General features: G+C 41.0%; 1 protein-coding gene across 5 annotated transcripts in view; it reads right to left on the bottom strand.

The window, feature by feature from the left end:
• The window catches only part of LOC126272556 (irregular chiasm C-roughest protein), a 1,094,042-nt gene that overhangs the window by 300,996 nt on the left and 771,288 nt on the right, over nucleotides 1–21,758 (bottom strand). For all 5 annotated transcript variants that reach the window (XM_049975476.1, XM_049975475.1, XM_049975479.1 and 2 more), the window contains one exon: nucleotides 6,775–6,911. In XM_049975476.1, coding sequence (XP_049831433.1) covers nucleotides 6,775–6,911 — 137 coding nt within the window. The remainder of the gene's footprint in view (nucleotides 1–6,774; nucleotides 6,912–21,758) is intronic.

The following is a 21,758-nucleotide window of genomic DNA, read 5'->3' as shown; positions in this document are numbered from 1 at the left end:
AAGGAGCGATCGCTAGGGACCGCCATAAGGAGCTTCATGCATTTGCTACTGCATTTTTGTCATGAGACATGAGGTGGTGTGAAACTCTTCTGAAACTGCGAAGGTTAAAACAAAACAGGGTGGGATGCTTAGTGAAGGAACGAATCTTATTCACGACAACGCGTTATCCTGTACTGGCTATCGAAGCTAGAATTAAAACCATTTGGGTGGACAGTTTATCCTCCTTGTAGCACAGACTTCACGCTAAGTGACTTGTTCCGCAGCAGGCTGGCTACTCAGCACCGACGGTGAACTCAAGGATGTTGTCAACAACTGGCTGTGTAGCAGACGGCATCATTATATGATGAGTGTGTAAAGGAGCTGGCCTTACGGTAGGACAGATGTTTTTAATTGGGTGGCGACTATGTGGAAAAGTAATGTAGACACGTAAGTACACATTGTATTAAAAAAATCCCTCTTTATTATCCGATCAGAAGTTTATTTGACAATCGCCCTGGTGAAACAAGGAATTTATGGCAAACACTGTATAATGAGAGATGCCTTATAGTCCAAAGTTTTGGGAACAAAGTACAATTCAGACGCAAATGACGTCCGGTTTAGGAAGCTGTTCGTATGTACCGTATCACTAATTCGCTCCAAAAGAAAGGCCGCTAAAACTGTAGAAGAAACAGGTTAGGTCACCAACACCGATTTAATGCTAAATACGATAGACCTTGTAAAAATGATACAGTTTACAATACCAAATGTCAAAGCATTTAAAGAAGAACGTTTTATCCTTAATCGGATATTATTCTCAAAGGTTCAAGCAGATAAAAGATCAGAGCTGCATATTTTTGGCGACTTAAGCTGTGACACTTCGGAATGTTCTGCAACAGCCATTTATGAAACACACTAACGTTTACGCACCCAGCGAATGGTAAGTATTAGACTGAGACAGCACGTTTTGTTTTCAAATAATGTTTTAGGGTGGAGAGTTTTTAAAAGGGTTACCCTGACTCGCAAGTAATCATTCACTCACAAAGAACCAAAATATGCCGGCCGGAGTGGCCGAGCGGTTCTAGGCGCTACGGTCGCAGTTTCAAATCGTGCCTCGGGCATGCATGTGCGTGATATCCTTAGGTTAGTTAGGTTTAAGTAGTTCTAGGGGACTGATGACCTCAGAAGTTAAGTCCCATAGTGAATAGAGCTATTTGAACCATTTGAACCAAAATATGAAGTGGCTTCAGTGTATGTATGACTAGGAAAGCAAAGCAGCAGAAACTTTTCTTAAGCAGATAGCCTTGCATTTAGTACTGCGGTCGCTGATCACACGGTTCTGCCACCGTTATTACCAAGCTGACCGGGTTCAGTACTGTGCCTTCGGCCGATGCTAACTTCAATATGGCCACGACTACTGCTAAGTCGTCCAAAATCGCCTGTAGATAAGACATTATCTATACGCCTGGTACACAGCCTGGTATACAGCAACATGCTGCAATTGAGCTCAGTGCAAAGGAGATGGCTATAAATTGTGCCCAAAGACGATCTGTTAATGTAAAATATACAGCAGTGAATGTAGACATTTAATGGAGCAGAAACAAACGCAGTCAGGCAACTCAGGTGGAGGACATTCACTGCGGCTACCGAGTCGATTCCTTGGTGAGTGGAGGAGAGAATGAAACACTTAACAACTTACTAAAAGAAAGGAATACAGTGACTGAGGAACGAAATATATAGCAAACACAGAGAAGCTACCGGAAATGGTTACAGGTAAATTTGTTAATAAATTGAAGAAAAGAAGCATCGGACGGCCAGATTCAACACTAAAGAGAGTCAAAATTCTTTTTCGATGAGATTAAAAGCAATTCAATTAACATTACAAGTGCAAAAAGAATCCTACTATTAATCGCAGTAGACTGAGCGGATATATGAAAAGTGTACATTGAGGGCTTCACAGAGGAGAAGGAAATGTCTTCTGATGTGATAAAAAATTAAATGAATATTGATTGGGAAGGTATATGAGATTCAATACTCTAGTCAACAGATGTATGAAAAAGTAACAAACTAACAGTGCGGAAGGGATGGATTTTTAAAATCGTCGTGGAAATTGCAACGGAATGATTACTCAAATGTGTTGAATCTGAGTCACTGGAGACATGCCATTTGACTTTCGGAAGAACGCCATTCTCATTCCTAAGACACCAGCGGCAGATAAATGTGGTAGGTATTACACTGTCCAGGTGGGTCACAAGAATAATGTAGATGAATTGGGAAGAAAGTGGCATGGCATCAGTATATCTTTAGTAAAAGTAAAGGTACGATAGAAGCAGTTCATAATGAAAGTAAGATGGAATAAAATTGACGATACTTTCAGGGGATTTTTTATGCGGCCGGGTGTGAATTCTTCTCTCGTATATACTATGTACTATGAGTACTACACTCAGGTAAAGAGTTTGACGTAAAAGACAAAATCGAGGCGGTCCGAATCAGACCATTCTGACAACTGATGACATAAAAAGAAAAAAAGTAAAGAACTAGTTGTGACTAACTGTGAAGAACTGCGTACAACGGAGTGCAACTTACAGTTTACAAAGAGCAGTTGACTTATGGGTTCAGTGCTGAAGAAAATGCATAGCTTTTACTTCGAAAAGTTTGTTTACAGGTACCATCAGTAAAACTTGATGTTATCAGGACAATCCTTGCGGGTAGAATGCTTGGTTCGCTGTTTTATTGAATTCCACTACACACGAACGTAGTTTGGAGTAGTAATGCTGAGAGTGAAGTTCAAAAATGTTTAGATGTGTGTAAGTTATTAAGCGACCAAGCTGCAGAGGCCATCGGTTCCTAGACTTTTCACTCTACTTAAACTAACTTAAACCAACCTATGCTAAGAACAACACCCACACAGTCATGCCCGAGGGAGTACTCGAACCTCCGGCGGAAGGTAAGATCTTACCTTCTTACCTGAATGTATTACTCATAGGACATAGTATATACGAGAGAAGAATTCACACACGGCCGCATAAAAAATCCCCTGAAAGTATCGTCAATTTTATTCCATCTTACCTTCATTATGAACTGCTTCTATCGTACCTTTACTTTTACTGAAGATATACTGATGCCATGCCACTTTCTTCCCCATTCATCTACATTATTCTTGTGACCGACCTGGACAGTGCAATACCTACCAAATTTATCTGCCGCTGGTGTCTTAGGAATGAGAATGGCGTTCTTCCGAAAGTCAAATGGCATGTCTTCAGTGACGCAGATTCAACACATTTGAGCAATCATTCCGTTGCAATTTCCACGACGATTTTAAAAATCCATCCCTTCCGCATTGTTAGTTTGTTACTTTTTCATACATCTGTTGACTAGAGTATTGAATCTCATATACCTTCCTAATCAATATTCATTTCATTTTTTATCACATCAGAAGACACTTCCTTCTCCTCTGTGAAGCCCTCAATGTACACTTTTCATATCTCCGCTCTGTCTACTGCGATTAATAGTAGGATTCTTTTTGCACTTGTAATGTTAATTGAATTGCTTTTAATCTTATCGAACAATTTTTTGACTCTCTTTAGTGTTGAATCTGGCCGTCCGATGCTTCTTTTCTTCAATTTATTAACAAATTTACCTGTAACCATTCAGTGACACGGCACCTCTAACAGCCCGCCCACTCCGCGCGGCGAGAGTGAAGTGTTGTGAGATATATCTTCTTTCACTTTACATACCACTATATCTGAATGTAGTGAGGTAAGCGACATTTTGAAATTATTTATGTACTAAATGCGCAAATATTCATAAACAGTTACTGAAACCTATGAAACAGACTTCATAGAGGAAGGCGGGGCAAGATGGGAAAGCTAACTTTAAACCCTTACATAAGGGACAAAAAACAAAAACAAAAAAAAATTCAAGTATGTTTGATTATCATTTGTTTGCTTAATCATTGAATTACAATAGCATGCAAAGAAACCTGCAAACTTGTTATATTTAGTTAGAAATATCTCGATTTGAAGTATAAACTACCAATGCTCCCTCTTGCCCCATATGCATAGTAAGATGGGGAACTAGCATGAATTCCTCTCTGAAGCTCAAATAAGGACTGGAATAACGAAATCATGTGACTATAAGGTTTCGAAACACGGTTCTACGAATTGTAGAATCAGGTATTCTTTTTTTTTAGGCCTCGTACTTTCACATAGTACACAAGTGTGGACATTCTCGTCATCGTCACTTTCTATCCCTGCACAAGTGTCGTGGGCCCAGCGTCCTTCAGAGAAGTCATAGCAGTATGAACATTATTCATTCTGTTCCTCGTTGTCATTCGACCTCAGTTTATTATCCCTTGAGCATGAACGGGTGGTTAACGCGTCGGTAACGTTCGTCACTTTTTCGTTTATGTCCTTTTGGTGTTATCCCAGGTTTATTTAACGTCTTTGAGAAGAGTTTTCGTTTACAGGCAGCACGTTTGGGGACTCCTTTTCGTTTAATTTCTTCGGATAGTTCACTCCTATAAGGAGATTCGGTTAAAACAACGGGGTTTCCCCGCCTGTTAGATGGCTTCTTTTGGCTTTTTAATCCACCTTTGGAATAGCTAACACCATTTCAGGGCTGGTAACCTGAAAGTTAGACGAAACATAGGTTTCATCGTCAGTTCTTAATTGTTCAGGTGTTTTACGTCTTGACAACATCTCTGATATTTTGTCTTCCGTTTTTGTAACTTCAGACGTGTGAGCTCCATGAATGTCTGTAGTTGAACAGGGAAGGTAATCACATTCTTGAAACACATTTCTGTTTACGGGCCAAATGCCTGTTTTCCGACACCCGTTCACTTCTGTGGACATTGTAACTGAATGAATGAAGGCTTTGCCGAATAAATTTGCGATCTGATGCAGCGTAACAACTTTCCCAGGATGGGTGCGAAGCCACGATCATACTTCATATTCGTAAAATTTACTGAGAGGTTTCAGACATGCCACGTCCAATGGTTGAAGACGGTGTGAGCAGTGTGGTGGCAAACACAGCAAGACAACTCCATTTTCGAGGGGCCACATCTATCTGTTCTAAACTCTTGGTGTGCGTTTTGTGGTCGTCCAACATGACACGTATTGGTCTTTCCTTTGACGCTCCAGTAAATCGAATAAACTTCTTAAACCAAGTCAAAAATAGTTCTTTCGTCATCCAACCAGTTTTTGGGACTTCTGCTCAGGCACAAGGGGGTAGGCCAGTCTCAAACGCTTGTTGCATTCGTTTTCGAGGATAAATTAACATATGTGGTACGTAACACCCCGACGCTGAAACACGGATTTCTGCAGTCACAGTATGGCCTTTTTCTGCTGAAGTAACTGCTCCCACCTGTCTGCGCCCTTTCAAAGCAACCACCTTTGTGTGATCTTTTGGAATGACTGTTAAACCAGTCTCGTCGCAATTGGAAATTCTGTCTCCCGTAAACTTGAATGTGTCTAATTGACTTTCTAACAGATCGAAAAGCCGATCTGTGACAACTCCATTAAACCCCATTGCTAGTGCGATTGACGTGGCCTCTGGTTTTCGTATTGTTAAGGTAGGATTTCGTGTAAGAATCCCATTTAACCAATCTCTTACAGCAGATTTGGCTGCAGTATTAAATGGATGTTTGATGTTGTTTCGTTCAGCTAGCTCAAAAGCAAGTTCACAAAGTTCCTTAAGTGTTAGGCCGAAATACTGTCCTTCCATTTGTGTTAAGTAGTTTTTATGTTTTGCCTCTTGTTTTGAGGTAAACTCACTAGTGATTGGACCTAACCTTTTCGCAACTGCATAGCCATGACTAGCACGTTTCTTTTCCACATGTCGTTCAATCTTTGTCTGTGGCACGTTGAACTGTTGAGCAGACCTGAAAGAAACCATATGACCTTCTATAACAGCATTTACAGCGCCTTCCATTGACTCCAATGACCAATCTTGCCTACACGTTTGTCGCCGATACTTGAGAACCATCTGAAATAAAACACGTGGAACGTACTATTGATTCGGATCATTCCTGGTAATCTATATTATATAGTAAATACCATATTTCCAGTAGTCAGTCGTTAAAGCATAGCAAGTATACTGACTTTGCACTTTGTGTATTTTTATTCACCATATAGCATAAGGCATACTTTGTAATTAGTTAGGAAAAGTTGGAATAACGAATACCATTCTATTTCCAATTGTATTCAACGTATAATGTACGTATTCAAAACCCGCAACGAGGTAAACTCATGAGACGATAAGAACGTAATGGTTGGACAAATGGTAGGGGAAAGACGGGGAAACTCCTCCTCTTGCCCCACCCCTTCTTGCCCCTACCATGCTGTCAGGTTATGTTACGCCTATATGAACACTATTTAGTGACCACTGACTACTGATACAGAACTTTACTCTTAATAAGACGTACTATTCTGGGCTATGTATACAGTGTGGACAAATGTTCACGAAACAGATATTTTAGGACCTAGAAAGGTGTAAACCATTGCAAACCAGTATAACAATTGAACATACCTTGCAAAGCTCACAGAAACCGCCGTGAAACTGAGGTTCAGCAATGTCACTGGGACCTGTGAATTGTTGATGTTGACGTAGCTATCCACAGATGGCAGCACTCTAACTGTAGCTTATAGCACTTTCCCGTCTTACCGAACGTCCCCGTCTTGCCCCGCCTTTCCCTACGTCTTCATTATGTGATTTATTGACACTGTAGCACAAATACATCAAAGGATGACAATAATAGTAAGCAGTGAAGCAGCAGCAGTACTTTGCTATTGTGGATACCTTATTGTCCTTCTGCCAGGAGCACGTGCCCTTCTTGTTGATGATTTTACAGGAAAGGATGGCATCCTCGCGTGCGTTGACCTCCGTGTATTCTGGCTGCTGCTCGAACCGTTGCAGACCTCCAGCTTCGAGGATACCTGCAGCACAGAAGGAGAATCACCGCTAAAAAGGAGCTAGTGATAAAACTGAAATGAAATTACTCAGAAAAATTATTTCACACTGTTGTAAATGAGGGACATGAGAAAGATAAGCGTTTAATCTTCTGTCGACGACGACCGTGGAAGGACTGGGAAGGAAATCAGCTGTATTCACTTAAAAAATGTTACCAGCCTAGCCTTAAGGGTGGAAAGGTATCCGTGGTAAGTGGAATTCTGTAGGCCTCCTGTACATGAACACTTCTCCTACCTACATTATCGTAATGTAATTTATGCTATACTACTGTACACAGGGCGGCCAGAAACAGCCTGAAAAGGTAGTAATGGCGTTGAAGGATAGGATGTGGTGAGAAATTTTACGAAAAAAAATATAATAGGGTGTGCTATTTTCGAGTTAATTAGCAGGGAAGTAAACAAATCATATCGATGTGCGCTGATTCAAGCAACTCACCTGATTCAATTAAAGTCAGTTGTTCTCACAACATAGAGCATACCGAACGACATGTTCTGACTTTGGCTCAGGTTCGATCCTTTGTTCCGTCCCATGATGAATTTTTGTATCGCTCTATTGTTCGGTTGTAGGTTAAATTTTTGCGTGCAACGGCTTTAATGATAATTAACTCAGAAGGGGCGCATAGTATCGATTTTTTTGTTAACAATTATTTTCCAGCACAACTTACCATGCAATGTTCTTACAAGCTTTTCAAGCTGTTTGAGCTCACCCTGTATAAGTCTGTCATCTCAGTAACCATACTTCTTCATGTGATTTATTGCTCGAATTACTAACGTTCCGACCGAGCGTTTCTAGGGGCTCGGCCGGAGTGGCCGAGCGGTTCAAGGCGCTACAGTCTGGAACCGGGCGATCGCTACGGTCGCAGTTCGAATCCTGCCTCGGGCATGGATGTGCGTGATGTCTTTAGGTTAGTTAGGTTGAAGTACTTCTAAGTTCTAGGGGACTGATGGCGTCAGTAGTTAAGTCCCATAGTGCTCAGAGCCATCTGAACGATTTTGAACTGACGTTCATTCAGTAACAACTAAACAGGGAAGCGATCTGCACTTGAATAACTGTTCTTCAAGCATTGACAGAAGATCGTACAACGTTCAACAGGTGTGATTTTCAGTAAGTTTCCAGCGACATTTCATAAAATTAGGTGATAAAGTCCCAAGAATCAGAATCAAAGTTGAAAGGTGTTCTTCTGACTTATTCCTATTCTCTACTGAAATTCCTCGCTGTAGTAAGAATCTTTTCCCATAATGTGTTACTTATTCGTAATCTCTCACAGCTACTCTAAAGTATTATAAATACGTGAGGCCTCATTTCTGTGGAAATTTTCCAATCAGCGTTTTGTAAACTAAGTACTGGCGTGCTTCATGACGAGATGTTTTGATTTAGCTTAATAGCACTGAACCACATAAATCAAAGAAAATGAACAAAATAAGAAATGACCTAAAAATATTTTGCAAAAATTAGTTTGATAGTCCTACAACGATCCTTAGCAACAACTCACGGAGAAACATTTCGTGTGTGACATGTGAAGTGCATGTCCACATATACGTGGACTACACATTACAACATGCAGATCAAACCTGTATCGGCGCGTGAATTAAACTTTACGAAAAAATGATATGGAAAATCACTTGGAGGGAGAACGAACAATTACGAGGAATATTCTTGGTCCAGAGGAAAGGGACAGATACAGATTGAAGTCGAGTAAAACAACAGAGAAATTAATATAACTCGTAGCAAACATTAAAAAACAAAGATTTCAACTTTATGAGTATGTTCGATGATTCTCTCCAGTTAAGTTAGCAATAATCATTGTAATCTATGTGGGAAAATTAAAGATTCTACTGAAGAGAAAGTCTTGGCAGGAGGATAGAAAAAAAGGTTGAGCTGGCTTAATATATTTTTATTTGGCTCGAAGCTGTGGCCTTAAGAAAGGACGTTTCCATGAATGTCTCCAGTTATATCAACCGACCTTCTTGTTTTAAAACCAATAGGATATGGAGTGAGCTACTCCTCCTTAAAAAAGATTGTATCCGCTCTAGTTGTCGATGCCTTGAAATCGCTTCCCCTTTACTCTGGGTCGCCTTCTACCTTCGTAGCCGCAGACCATCTACTGGTTTGCTTATTTTTAAGGACCGCGATTTAGACGCTTCGGTTAACAAGCCATTCAGTGCCCGGCGTCAGCAGTCGAAGCGGCGATGCACAACGCCTCACAGACGGCTGACCCATTTCAAAGGGGGTCTACTCTCTCGTTAGGAAAATTGTGTCCTTAGCAGAGTCTCCTCCAATGTCGCCCCTGGCCTGTTCGAAGGCCATTTCAGGCTTTCTTCTTTATGACTCGTTTCAGCATTCAATAAGAAGAGAAATAGAGGAGGCAGTCGAAGTGTGTCGTACAAACTGAGCGCAACGTATCATTTGTCAACACCAAAACTGTCTCCTTGATATATTTTTCTTGCGGAGTGGTGAAGGGTTCACGAAAAGCAGCGAGTTGTCTGTCGAAATAAGGGTGAGGGAAGTTACGAAAACAAGATTACTCATCCACTCAAATATTTATATTGTGGCTATAGCTTTGAGCACTTACACAAACCGGTTATGTGTAAATACGGTGTTATCAGATACGTCAAAATGTCAGCTAACGTTCCTAGTTCATAAATAAATTACTTGTTTAATAAACAAGATGTTCAACTATTGATAATGTGGTTTACATATGATAAACTGACTATAGGGATTTAAATATTTATATGAAAACTACGACATGTAAAATGAAATAAATTCCCATTAACGGGGTTTACCACTTTATTTTCGAAACTTGGGCAGAATTAGAATTTTACTGTACAAATGTGGGGAAATGTGTATGACATACGTACTTCCTCCATAAGTGGATTAGCCTGTAGGGTCTTTCAGCTATATATAGCTAGCTTCAAAGCGACAGTCTCATAAGTACATATCTGAGACAAGGTTCAGCATTGTACCTCGTTGTGTATTCACATATGTAGTTGTATGAAACTGAAGCTGACTTCAGAGGTAATTTCCGAACATATAGGAAAAGTTTAATTGTCTTCCCTAGTAGTTTCCGAAATAAACAAACCCGTAAGTCGACCTTAACGCAAATCCAGTTGTACACCAGTATGATGATGCATATGATATAAAAGTGCTACTACAATAAGGAGCTACTGGATGTTGAATGAGGGTATGTTCGCCTTAACTGAAACTTAAACACTATCATGTCACTCGTAAAATGTGATAGGTAAACCAATTTTTATTGTGCCCATGGCATCTATAAAATTCGGAACTAAGTCGACTCATTCGAACAGACGATAGCTGTGTACTGCAGCACCGCTGCTGAAGATAGGTGAAACCCTGAAACACGTTCTGGCATTAATTAAAACTATGTTGTTGGCTGCCACATTTTTTTTTTACTAAGAACAAGAATAGGTTGTAGCAAATTATTCCTGCTAGACATCGTTGATCCTTTCAAATACAACAAGCCTTCTTTAGGTTTGTCCAAAAAACCTCGGGAAACATCTTTCAAAAGTCCCCGAGCACTTCATGTCAAGACCGCAACTGAAGCGCAGATCCAGACTATGCTTACGACCGTGCATTACTGATGAAAATGTTGTCTGGGGTTTGCGATACTGCTTGTGGATGCTAGGGATACAATACCTGCAATATTAACGGAAATTAATGTTCCTTGTTGTCCTCAATTAAACATAACTGCCGACAGTCTTTGGAGACTACTTGAGGGTAATTCTCCGCAAACCAGTAAAGGACCTACGTTGTCAAGGAGCTCTACGGTGTTGCCTTCACTGCCTCATGGGGAACATCTGTCTTCCGACCTCAGTCCTACAGTGTTGGAAGCGGCTCAGTCACTCGAAGTGAGAATTTAGAAGCAGAATTTAGCCCTATTTATAGGCGGTAATGCGAAACGTTTTCCTCACAAGAATTTATTTATAATCTGTGTGTGGTACCTTCTGTTTTCATCCAATCCCTCGTAATCTATCAATTTCTTTTTTGGGTATCGAGTTATGGATACACTACCCAACTGATATTTCGATAGGTCAGTTTTAAATGCTACAAACTTTGTTGTTTGTAAATGGCATACATTTTTTAGACATCCGATCACAGTCACAATTTAATATAGTTGTTAGTCTTGAATATTTCCTATTTTTAAGAGTGTAAAACTTAATTTGTTTCGGTTTTGCTCATAACCAGAGTCTCTCAGTTAAAACAGGAAAAAAATGAATAGTAGTTTTATAGAGAAAGCCGGCCGCGGTGGGCTAGCGGTTCTAGGCGCTTCAGTCCGGAACCGCGTGACTGCTACGGTCGCAGGTTCGAATCCTGCCTCCGACATGGATGTGTGTGCTGCTCTGAGGTTAGTTAGGTTTACGTAGTTCTAAGTTCTAAGGGACTGATGACCTCAGATGTTAAGTCCCATAGCGCTCAGAGCCATTTGAACCGTTTTTTTAGAGAAAGACAGACAAATTCACAAGCACACGTACATATATTACGTGGATTGTGGGACAAGGGCTACAACCTTTCAGAATTACTGCAGTCCTTGGGAGATCGTAACACCGCAGTAGTAAAATACCCTGAGACTCAAAGAAGAATGTGGTAGTTCCAAGTCCAAAGAAGCCAGACGCTGAAAGCTGACGTTACGGAATTGTAAGCGTTGAAGTTGCTGTTGGAAATCTCATGAATTGTTTAAAAGCGAATTGGAAGCGACGCCGAAGATATACCCTGGTAAGGTCTAATTTGGGTTCGTGTAAACGTAGCAACATTCTAACCAACAGTGACCCTAGGACTTACGTTGAGAGTTGGGTTGAAGAGTGACAAACCCACGTATATAGAACAATTAGATTTAGGAGAAGCTGTTGATAATGGTATCTCCCACACAGTCAGCGAAATTCTGAAAGCAGCACCCTAAATAAAATGTAGTGGCCCAAGAATTATTCACAACTTCTGTAGAAACCAGACGACAGTTGTAAGAAACTAAGGACATGAAAGCGAAGAAGTACTTGATAATGAAGTGATTTAAGGCTGTATCCTATTACAGACGTTACTGAAACTTGACGTCACTCATACCATGTGTGAACTCCAGTACCAAATATATATTAAAAGCTTTTTAGCTATAAAAACTTGTAGTACGATTCTTCCAAATAAGATACGTACATCAATAAAACAGGTATCCATTCCGAGATGCCGTCCAATAAAACATAATAACCACTTAAGGCATGTTTATCGCTCATTAAATATTACAAGCATACAGAGTACGGAGATAACACTGGTACAAAGACAGTGTCTTCGTTTTTGAAACGTTGATTTATGCAACGTGTTAACTTAAATACAATGTAAAACCGATCTCTAGATATTTTAAAAAGCCAGGGATAGTGAGTTGCTCCCAAATATACTGGAAAATCATTTGTTTCATTTCCTTGTATTAGATGGTTTACAGGAAATCGATAATAATATAACATGGTTGAAGCTTACAAAACGTCTCCTTCTTCATTTTTGACGGTGAAGAAACAGGTGACGGAATTCATAACAAGCTGTACACGAAAGTAATTCTTCAAAATCCGTCATAAAGCAGCAACCCCAGATAAATACATCGAGAAAGGCACAAAATCGTATTTTACAATGGGCGATTACCTTAAGTATTTCAATAGAAACCTGAAGAAGATCACTTTTGGGGAAATTTGGTTTCATCCAAGAGCAGTATTTTTTCAGTCCAGAACATCTCACCAATGTTTCAATCTCTGTAAATTGAACCTGACTCATATTACGAATAATTTCATTGTCGATGAATTGTGTATCAATAGTGTCATGCCAAATATGATACAGCAATAAAAGTTGAGAGTTGAAACCTGTGGTCAAGCAGCAAAGTAGATAAAATCTCTTGAAAGTGCCGGTATCGTTATGGCCTGTTTCTTCCTCAATTCAATAGACACTTCCTCGTATCGTTTTCCTTCAAATGGTCAAACAATAAGTGGGCAAGTCCTCTATAACAACTGTACGATAAATATGTGAATATAGAATGTCTCACTGCAAATGGCACTCTACGGATCAACGTATCACCAGAAGGAGGACAGCTGAACTGTACGTCCAACCAACCATACTTAGGTCTTCTGAGTTTTCTCCTAGAGTGACTGATGAAAATATCAGCTTAGTTACGGGTCTCTGAAGTCAGATCATCCGATCATCCTCCTTTAGCAGTGTAGATGTAGCAACTGTGCTCTTAGACATTAGTCATACCGTTGTGCAAGCTTTCCAATGCTCTCGTCATAGACGACAGCCGTATGTCCCTCCCGTCAATACTATAATCTGGTCTACAGCTCGTTGACTGTACCAAAATACTGTCTTCAAAGCCAGATGTTCATATGAGAAGAGATGAAACTAAGGGAAGAGCGGTTCTAGGCGCTTCAGTCCGGAACCGCACTGCTGCCACGGTCGCAGGTTCGAATACTGCCTTGCGCATAGTTGTGTGTGATGTCCTTAGGTTAGTTAGGCTTATGTGGTTCCAAGTCTAGGGGACTGATGACCTCAGATGTTAAGTCCCATAGTGCTTAGAGCCATTTGAACCCTTTTTTGAAACTAAGAGGCAGCCTGTTACGGGCTGTATTGTGGGTGAACAAACAGTTCCCATCGAAAATGCTGCAGGAGAATCTTCAATCCACCAGCAGAGTGCGGAATAGAACTGTCTTGAAGAAGAAACCGCGTGGCAGTTATGTGGGCTGCATGACGTAGTGTGGAATCTGTCACCAGGCCCGCACACTTGGTGGGAGACGCTATTTTCTAGGCACCCTTACGACGTGCTCACTGTGCACGCAGAACTGAAAGAGGGACGCTACGTGATCGATGGGCATACTAGAGACCCTGCTCAACATATTTTTGCAAAGCTGCAATGTATTTTCAGTGGTTTCCACTTCGCGACCGTTCGGATCTTGTTTTCCGAATAGCCCTCGTATATGAAGTCACATCAACCTCTCTTGCCGGGGACGTTCCATATACTCGGTGGATGGTGCAAGACTTTCCATAGGTAATTTTAAAAAAATGTTCCCTTATTGTGGATGACGAACAATAGCTTTTTGCCACTCATGGAGATAACACAAAAAATCAAGAACGTGTTTGTGGTCGCCACGGTAAAGATATCTCAGGGCCTGGCCGCCGGTGCACAACACTGCTTTCGTCCGAGCCCTGGGGTAGAACGTTTCATCTGGTAGAAGAATCTCGTGTGCCGGTATAGATTGGCGTCGCACGTAGTATATAGCCTAAAATCCGACGCAAAACATACCACACCTGCACCGCGACCCTACGACTGAGACGGTGTTCGCTGGAATTGGCTCCTTGGCATGTCGGGCCAGTGGTTAAATGCGCAAGGTGAATCTTCAAAGGCGTTCGTGTGTCATATATTTTCTGTTGATTGCCACTTATCATGCGGCTTATGCGTCAGAGTCACGTAAGGGCTGGTGTACCATTCTCCACACCACTCGCCACGGAGTTGGATTCGAACACGTTAGGCCGGCGACACCGCAGTTTTTCACCATAGAGCCGGTTCGCTCTTGACAGAAGCCGGTTCGGGGTCACTTGTTGTATATAACTGTCATCCACAAAGAAACGCCTAAGATGACTGAAGGGAGCTTCGAGGTGTAACAAAATTGGTCCATTGTCATTTGGCGGGGAAATGCTCTGCCGATTGAGCTGCCCAAGCACAACTGACAACCCGTCCTTACAGCTTTACTTCCACCTGCAGTTCAGCCCCTACCTTGCAGACTTCACAGAAATTCTCCCGCAAAACATGCAGGATTAGGATTCGAAAAGAAGTGAATGAAATGTTCATTCTAGAAAGCGCCCTCAAGTAGTGGATTAGCGTGACTTGAGCAGTCGTGCAGTATGCCTCGCGAATCGTACCGTCCAATCAGTGAGTTTCACAGAGGACTCACTACGGGCATGTGAGAATGTGGTGCATCCATCCGAAAAAATTGCTGCTCGTGTGGGGCGAAGTGTTTCGGCAGCATGACGATGTGAGCAGAACGCTTCTCGGGAGGCCGTAAACATGACGAGGTACGTCAGGTCGTACCAACCAGACCACCCCCGTTCCGTCTCGCCCCCCCCCCCCCCCTACGAGGTCTACACTTCATCCGAATGGTATTACGACAGATCTGCGTCCTCCTCGAGTCTGGCGCAACAGTGGAACAATATAACACGTCGTACACTGTCAAGGATGGTAGTCCACCGCCGTCTATTACGGCTAGGGTTATGTGTGCGTCGTCTATTTCTCCGCCGAACTTTGATGAACGTGCAGGAATATGCTAGACGACAATGGTATACGGAACGACGTCAGTGTGGACAGGTGGGGCATCAGATACTGTTTCCGGACAAATGATGGCAGCCTTTTGACTCGCCTCAGACAGAGGGAGTAGCATCACAGTGACTGATTTCGTACGAGATGTACAGCGCCAGGTCAGTGCCTTGTTGTGTGGTGTGCTTCTGGGTACAGCCACAAATCAGAGTTGATACGTGTCCGTGGCACTGTGACCAGTGTGACTTACGTGAACGGCATCTAGCGGACCGTAGCCATATCCTTTTCGCAAACCACCGCAGAAGCCATTTTTCAGCTAGATATTGCACGACCACATATTGCTATACGAACACGTGCCCTCTTGGTGACGCAGGATGGAAGCCTTTTGCCTTGATCTGTCAGATCAGCAGACTTTTCGTTTATCGAAAAAGGGGTGGGGTATGGTGAAACGACTGGTGGAGTTATGCAGCCCAATGCCAGCCACCACAGATGAAATTTGGAAGCAGGTGAATGTAGCATGGATGGCAACACTGCAGAATGCTATTCGCGATTTATACGCACGATGCCATCACACCTGGAACAAGTTATCAGGGCCCATGGTTGACCTTGTGCCTACTAGGCAACAGGACACATACTGAACCGAGAACACACTAATACACTTTTCCTGTAGATATGAACGTCCTATCTGTACTAGTTCAGGACGTTCGGATTTTTCTGAACATCAGCGTAAGATTTGTTGGACCATCCAAGTTATTCATTTCATTTAGTATCCTTTGACAGCAACATCACCCAAATTAGCTGTGGTTGTGAATCTTTACGAGTCAAATGAGGAGGTTTCTGTTACTGTAGACGTTTTATTTTTCTCTGGCCTAAGTGAATCGCAGTTCACTGATGAAAACTACTCATTACAAAGGCAGTAGAGAGGTACATTAACCTAAAACACTGAGTGGAAATGTATGAGCATTTTGAAAGTGTAAAAGACCTATTTTCTCTGTTTTCTTTAATATTTAGATATTTTCCTCCTCGAAATACGGTCGCGTAACATTCCATTTCATGTGTGTACTAATTAAAGAAAACAGAGATACCAAAATTTCAAAAATGCCGAAATGAAAATAAACTCGGTAATGGTGTTAGCAGTGCCAGTAACGTACCGAATTACGACAATATTTGACATCTAATTCAGCAAAAATTCCACCGCGCTAAGAATAATGAACATGCGACCGCAATAAAAAAATTTTGAGAGAACTGAACGAACAGATCGTCTTCAGAAGGGGCAAAAATACAAGAGACCTGGTTTTACTGTTAGGAATAACTGGGGAAAGAATACTGGAACAGGTAGGGAACTTCATGCAATTTTTGTTGACCTGGCAAAAGGTACAGAGTTCAATAGAAGGCCTGAAGAAGTTCGGAATTAACAGAAAGTTAAAGAGGTTAATAAGCAATTTTTATACAGCGCAAAGATTGTAAGGAACAGTACAGACTACTCAAGGATTTAAAAGTGAGAATGGGGTGAGACAAGGCTGTTGTCTATCACCTACGCTGTTTCAGTACTGTTTCGATGATAAAGATAAAAGCTGCCTCCAACAACAGTGTGATACCGCAGTAGGATATGCGATAGTAAAAGGTGACATGATGTTACTGATTGCAAATGGAAAGATAATTAACAATACGTTAACAGAAGTCAACACTAGCTGTGAGGAATATGGAATGAAGATAATTGTCTAGAAGATTAAAGTAATGATTTTATATGGCAGTCAAGGAAGTTAAAGGTTAAATTTTGTGATGAGTTAGTGTAATAGGTTTATAACTTCTGCTACCTAGGACACAAAATTATCTGTAACATAACATGTAATGAAGGAAAAAAGAAAATGGTTCAAATGGCTCTGAGCACTATGGGACTTGACATCTGTGGTCATCAGTCCCCTATAACTTAGAACAACTTAAACCTAACTAACCTAAGGACATTACACACATCGATGCGCGAGGCAGGATTCGAACCTGTGACCGTAGCGGTCACGCGGTTCCAGACTGAAGCGCCTAGAACCGCTCGGGCACAACGGCCGGCGAAAAAGAGAAGAAAGTTAGCTATTGTAAAATACATGTTTTACAGAAGGAAGATTATTTTCTGTGGTCCATTAAGTTATTAATGAAAAGATTAGTGTAGTATTTTGCACCGAGTTTTCCCCTGTATTTTGCCAAAACGTGGACACTGCGACGGATAGAGGAGGAAATGCTAGGAGACTTTTGACATGTGTATCACTAAAAAATGGGAAGTGTGATATGGGTAGATAAGGAACTAGGTTATTTTACGAAGATGAACGACGAAAGACCATTACTGGAAATAATGAAGAGGTTGAAAATAAATTGGCTATGACACTGGATGAGAGAAGACTGCATTGCACTGGATGCACTGGAAGGTATGGTGACTGGATAGAGGATTAGAGTCAGAAGGAGATTACAATAAACTGACATCAAGCTGAATTCATCACATGCACATACGAAAAGAATAGTGTAATACCGAGATAGGAGAAGAGTGATGAGCCTGCAGTGGTGGACCCGCCTGATGCGCCTGACACACCGTTATCGTTATCAGCCGCGCGAAGTGGCAGCGCGGTTAGAGGCGCCATGCCACGGATTGCGTAGCCACTGCTGCCGGAAGTTCGAGTCCTCCCTCGGGTTATGGGTGTGTGTATTGTTCTTAGAAGACGTTAGTTTAAGTAGTGTGTAAGTCTAGGAACCTATGACCTCAGCCGTTTGGTCCCTTAGGAAATCATACGCATTTGAACATCTGAACATCATTATTATCGTCATCATCACTGGCAATATACATTCAGCGTACGATTTTACTTCATTTTACAAACCTCATATCGTACTATTTATGGGCAAAACCACTTGCTTTTACCGCCATGTCCTGAGCAAACTAAGGAAGCTAACAACGTTTTTGAACTATTTCCATATCATTTCTCACCACAACACCACTGAGTGAAGTAATCGTGGCTTTTACGGAACCAATAAATAACACGAATATGAGGAAATTTGTAGATTAGTAATTGAAGATCAAGTTCCTTGACCAGATACAAGTGAAACGTGAGTTTAGAAAACAAGCGCAAAATAATCCTTCGAAACCAAGGTTAAAGAAAATAGTTTCTTTGTGTATCACGGGATACCGTACTTCATAAAGTACAATCGCCTATGGAAAACGACAGCTGTTTCCGCTGGCTCTAAATAATAGATGGCTAACTGAATTGAGATGCCTCTTTTCCTTCTTCTTCGGTCTTGAAAGAAGACTTTCTTGTGGAGGGTTGTCCAATAAGGAGAGGTTGGCGCTTACGAGGTATTTGACAGAGGGAAGATTAATGCTGCGCCTGCTTCGACCACAACAAAAACGCTGTAGAAGCGTCGAGATAAACGAGAGTTCTACCTGGTCTGATGTAGCAACGAAGAAACGGCGCAGGGGACAGACATTGCCAGTGTAGGTAATACGCATAGAAGGGTCATGTGAACGCAAAAAAGAATGTTTGCACTGATTTTGAAATACAACACCAAGTCGTCTGCAGATTCGCATGACTTTTGCACTGGCGCAGTCAGTTTGTTTACAAGTTTATTTTTGCTGTTTTTCAATCGAAAAAAATCACTGTATCATCAAAATATGCCATTTTTCCTAAAATATTGATTCAAGTACATGGTACAACCACTGTACTGTACTGTACTGTTTCTAGTTTCATGGTGTATTTTATGGTCCGAATGTACTATAAGAATCTTTGGAATATTTCTTTACGTATTTATAATTGCATTTTGTACAAAGAAGCATTCACAGGAGACTAGCTAAAATTTGAAACTAATTAGTTAGTTTTTGTTCTGTGAGCTGCAAAAAAAAGAAACGGTAAAACTGGTGTTACTCTGTCAAAATTAGCTTGAATTCCTCACCGGTAAACAGAAACTATAGTTGGGAATTATCCATTTCTGGGGAATTGGGAATTATCCATCTCTGGGGAATTCGTGCTTGCTTAACGACGCTGAGTTCGGTATAAACAAAAAATCTAGAAAAAAATAATAACATATTTACTTTACATAATATTGAATCTAATTCGAAAAATGTTCAGAAATGAATTTCTCAGTAACAGAACTATAATTACTAGAATGGAGACGTAGATGCACAAACTGTCGCTGGGATGAATGGTCGGCTGGGACTTGAAAGATCGCCCTCAAAATTTTTATTCAATATGGTTGACGTTTATTTCGAGAAAATAAACGGGCAACGGACGCCACTGCAAGGAGTAACAGACGTGAACCGTGTAAGGTATCAATCCAGAAGGGCAGTGGTTGCGGAAAAAAAGTAAATAAAGTACGCCTCTCATATGCGACAAGATCCGTGTATGTGTTAGACTTCAATACGTTTATTTCTTATTGGGTAACTAGAAGACTGCCTCGACCAAGTTGTCCACAGCTGAAAACATAGAATTTTTTTCCAGATATTGACTCATCTTTCGTGGGTCAGTATGGAGATTTAATGCGTCCCACCGCGGTAACTACAGCTAAGTCATCAACGTGAGGACTTACTAACTCCTGGCCTTAGCAACTGTTAAATCGTCTATTGCTCGTCGACCTCCAACATGCACTCCTCAGAAACTGACTTAAGCCAAAGATAGGTCAGCTCGTATGAAAGGCTGTGTGGTTTATGGAGATTAGCAAGGGAAACACGTAACTCTATTTTAGGCAAGGTGTATTAGAGCTATTACATCACGGAACCACCAAAGGCTGTTGTAATGAATATTTATTCACAGACAACAAGTTTCAGACAAGTAACCGTTTACAAGGCACGGATTAACACTACAGTAAATTTAAAGATTTTTCCTGTCGTTATTTAACTCCTCTTCAAACCTCATTAAAATATCTTTGAATTCTAAATATGTTACGAACTATATTGGGTCAAAATAATGTATGTATTATTTAGGATATAGAGATGACAAACGTTAATAAAAAATCAGACAAAATGGTGGAGAACTTAAAACCAATCAACTGATGATAGAAATTAAATTCAGTTTGTTACACACAATAAAGTTCATAGTTACACCACTTCTGCTAAATGCTAACACTAATGTTTAAATATAAGATACAAGATCTATGGAACTGAGTAAGGATGGAAAATTATATTGTGTAAGACAAACACCTGCAGGACCTGAATACACATACTTTTACGATTCGATTGTTGTTCTCAGTCAGCTTGTGAACCTGTTCAAGTTTAAGTAATTCGTGTTCTTTCAGTCAATGACAACATATGAGCTAACCAGGAAACTCAGTCCCGACATAAATAATAGCTTTAGGCTAAATTGAGTTATTGGAGTCTTACCAGTGTCAATTCAGAAGTCCGTTAGCTTTGAGAGGTTGCCATCGTAAACACTGTTAACTGAGGCAGTGTATATTGTTGATATTAGATTTAGAAATAAGTTGCTGAATTTCTTCATATGAAACAAAGAATTTGACGAGTGTAACATCAGTCATGGCTAACCGCAACGATGGGACAGAGTAACTAAAAGTAGTAAATTGTTGTAGAAGGGTGTAAAGAATTTTTTATGTCATCTAAAACTCATAACAGGTGATTCAAGGTGATGTTGTGAAAAAGAGCTTCTGAAATGGTTTGGTTCAAATGGCACTGAGCACTATGGGACTTAACATCTGTGGTCAGCAGTCCCCTAGAACATAGAACTACTTAAACGTCACTAACCGAGGGACATCACACACATCCATGCCCGAGGCAGGATTCGAACCTGCGACCGTAGCGGTCACGCGGATCCAGACTGAAGCACCTAGAACCGTACGGTCACAACGGCCGGTGCATCTGAAATGATACTTGTTCGGCATTAATGTTTCGCTAGAGCCTACAACTAATATTTATGTCGTAACTGAATCTCCTCGTTTATCTACCTCAGAATATATAAATACTGAAGGAAACCAGAGTACAGAAACTTATATGGATACTGAAGGTAAGGAAAATATTTGAATCGTAGAGGTATCTATATTCAGTTTTTGCAAGACATCATGAATGGGTCCCTCACAATTCACACATTTCCAGCTACGCTCAACTTCATAATTGTTTTATCTTACAATTCTGCAGCAGAAAGAACGCTACTATCCAATCATTGTGTGAAAGAAACAGGATTGATTCTCGTCATTAGTCTTTCCAATGGTTTGAAATGTTCCGCCATATGTTCCACTTTCTACAAATATTTTCAGACTGTAATATGGAAACCTACTATTTTTGTCAATGAACATCTTCACCCAGAGCCAAGTTACCAACTTCTAGATGGGGTAGCATATGTCTCATTAACCTGTTCCTTCCTCTGGCAACTGCATACGACGGATTCCATCGTCTACTACTTGGTTCGTGGTTCTTTACTTATATTTTATTTGCCCACATAGTCCGCAGCTTGTGGTAGTGCGGTAGCGTTCTTGCTTCCCGCGCCCGGGTTAGATTCCCGCCGGGGTCAGGGATTTTCTCTGCCTTGTGATGACTAGGTGTTGTGTG

The sequence above is a fragment of the Schistocerca gregaria genome, chromosome 5 (assembly GCF_023897955.1).
Source record: "Schistocerca gregaria isolate iqSchGreg1 chromosome 5, iqSchGreg1.2, whole genome shotgun sequence".
Lineage (NCBI taxonomy): Eukaryota > Metazoa > Arthropoda > Insecta > Orthoptera > Acrididae > Schistocerca > Schistocerca gregaria.
This window is presented reverse-complemented; position numbering and strand designations above follow the sequence as displayed.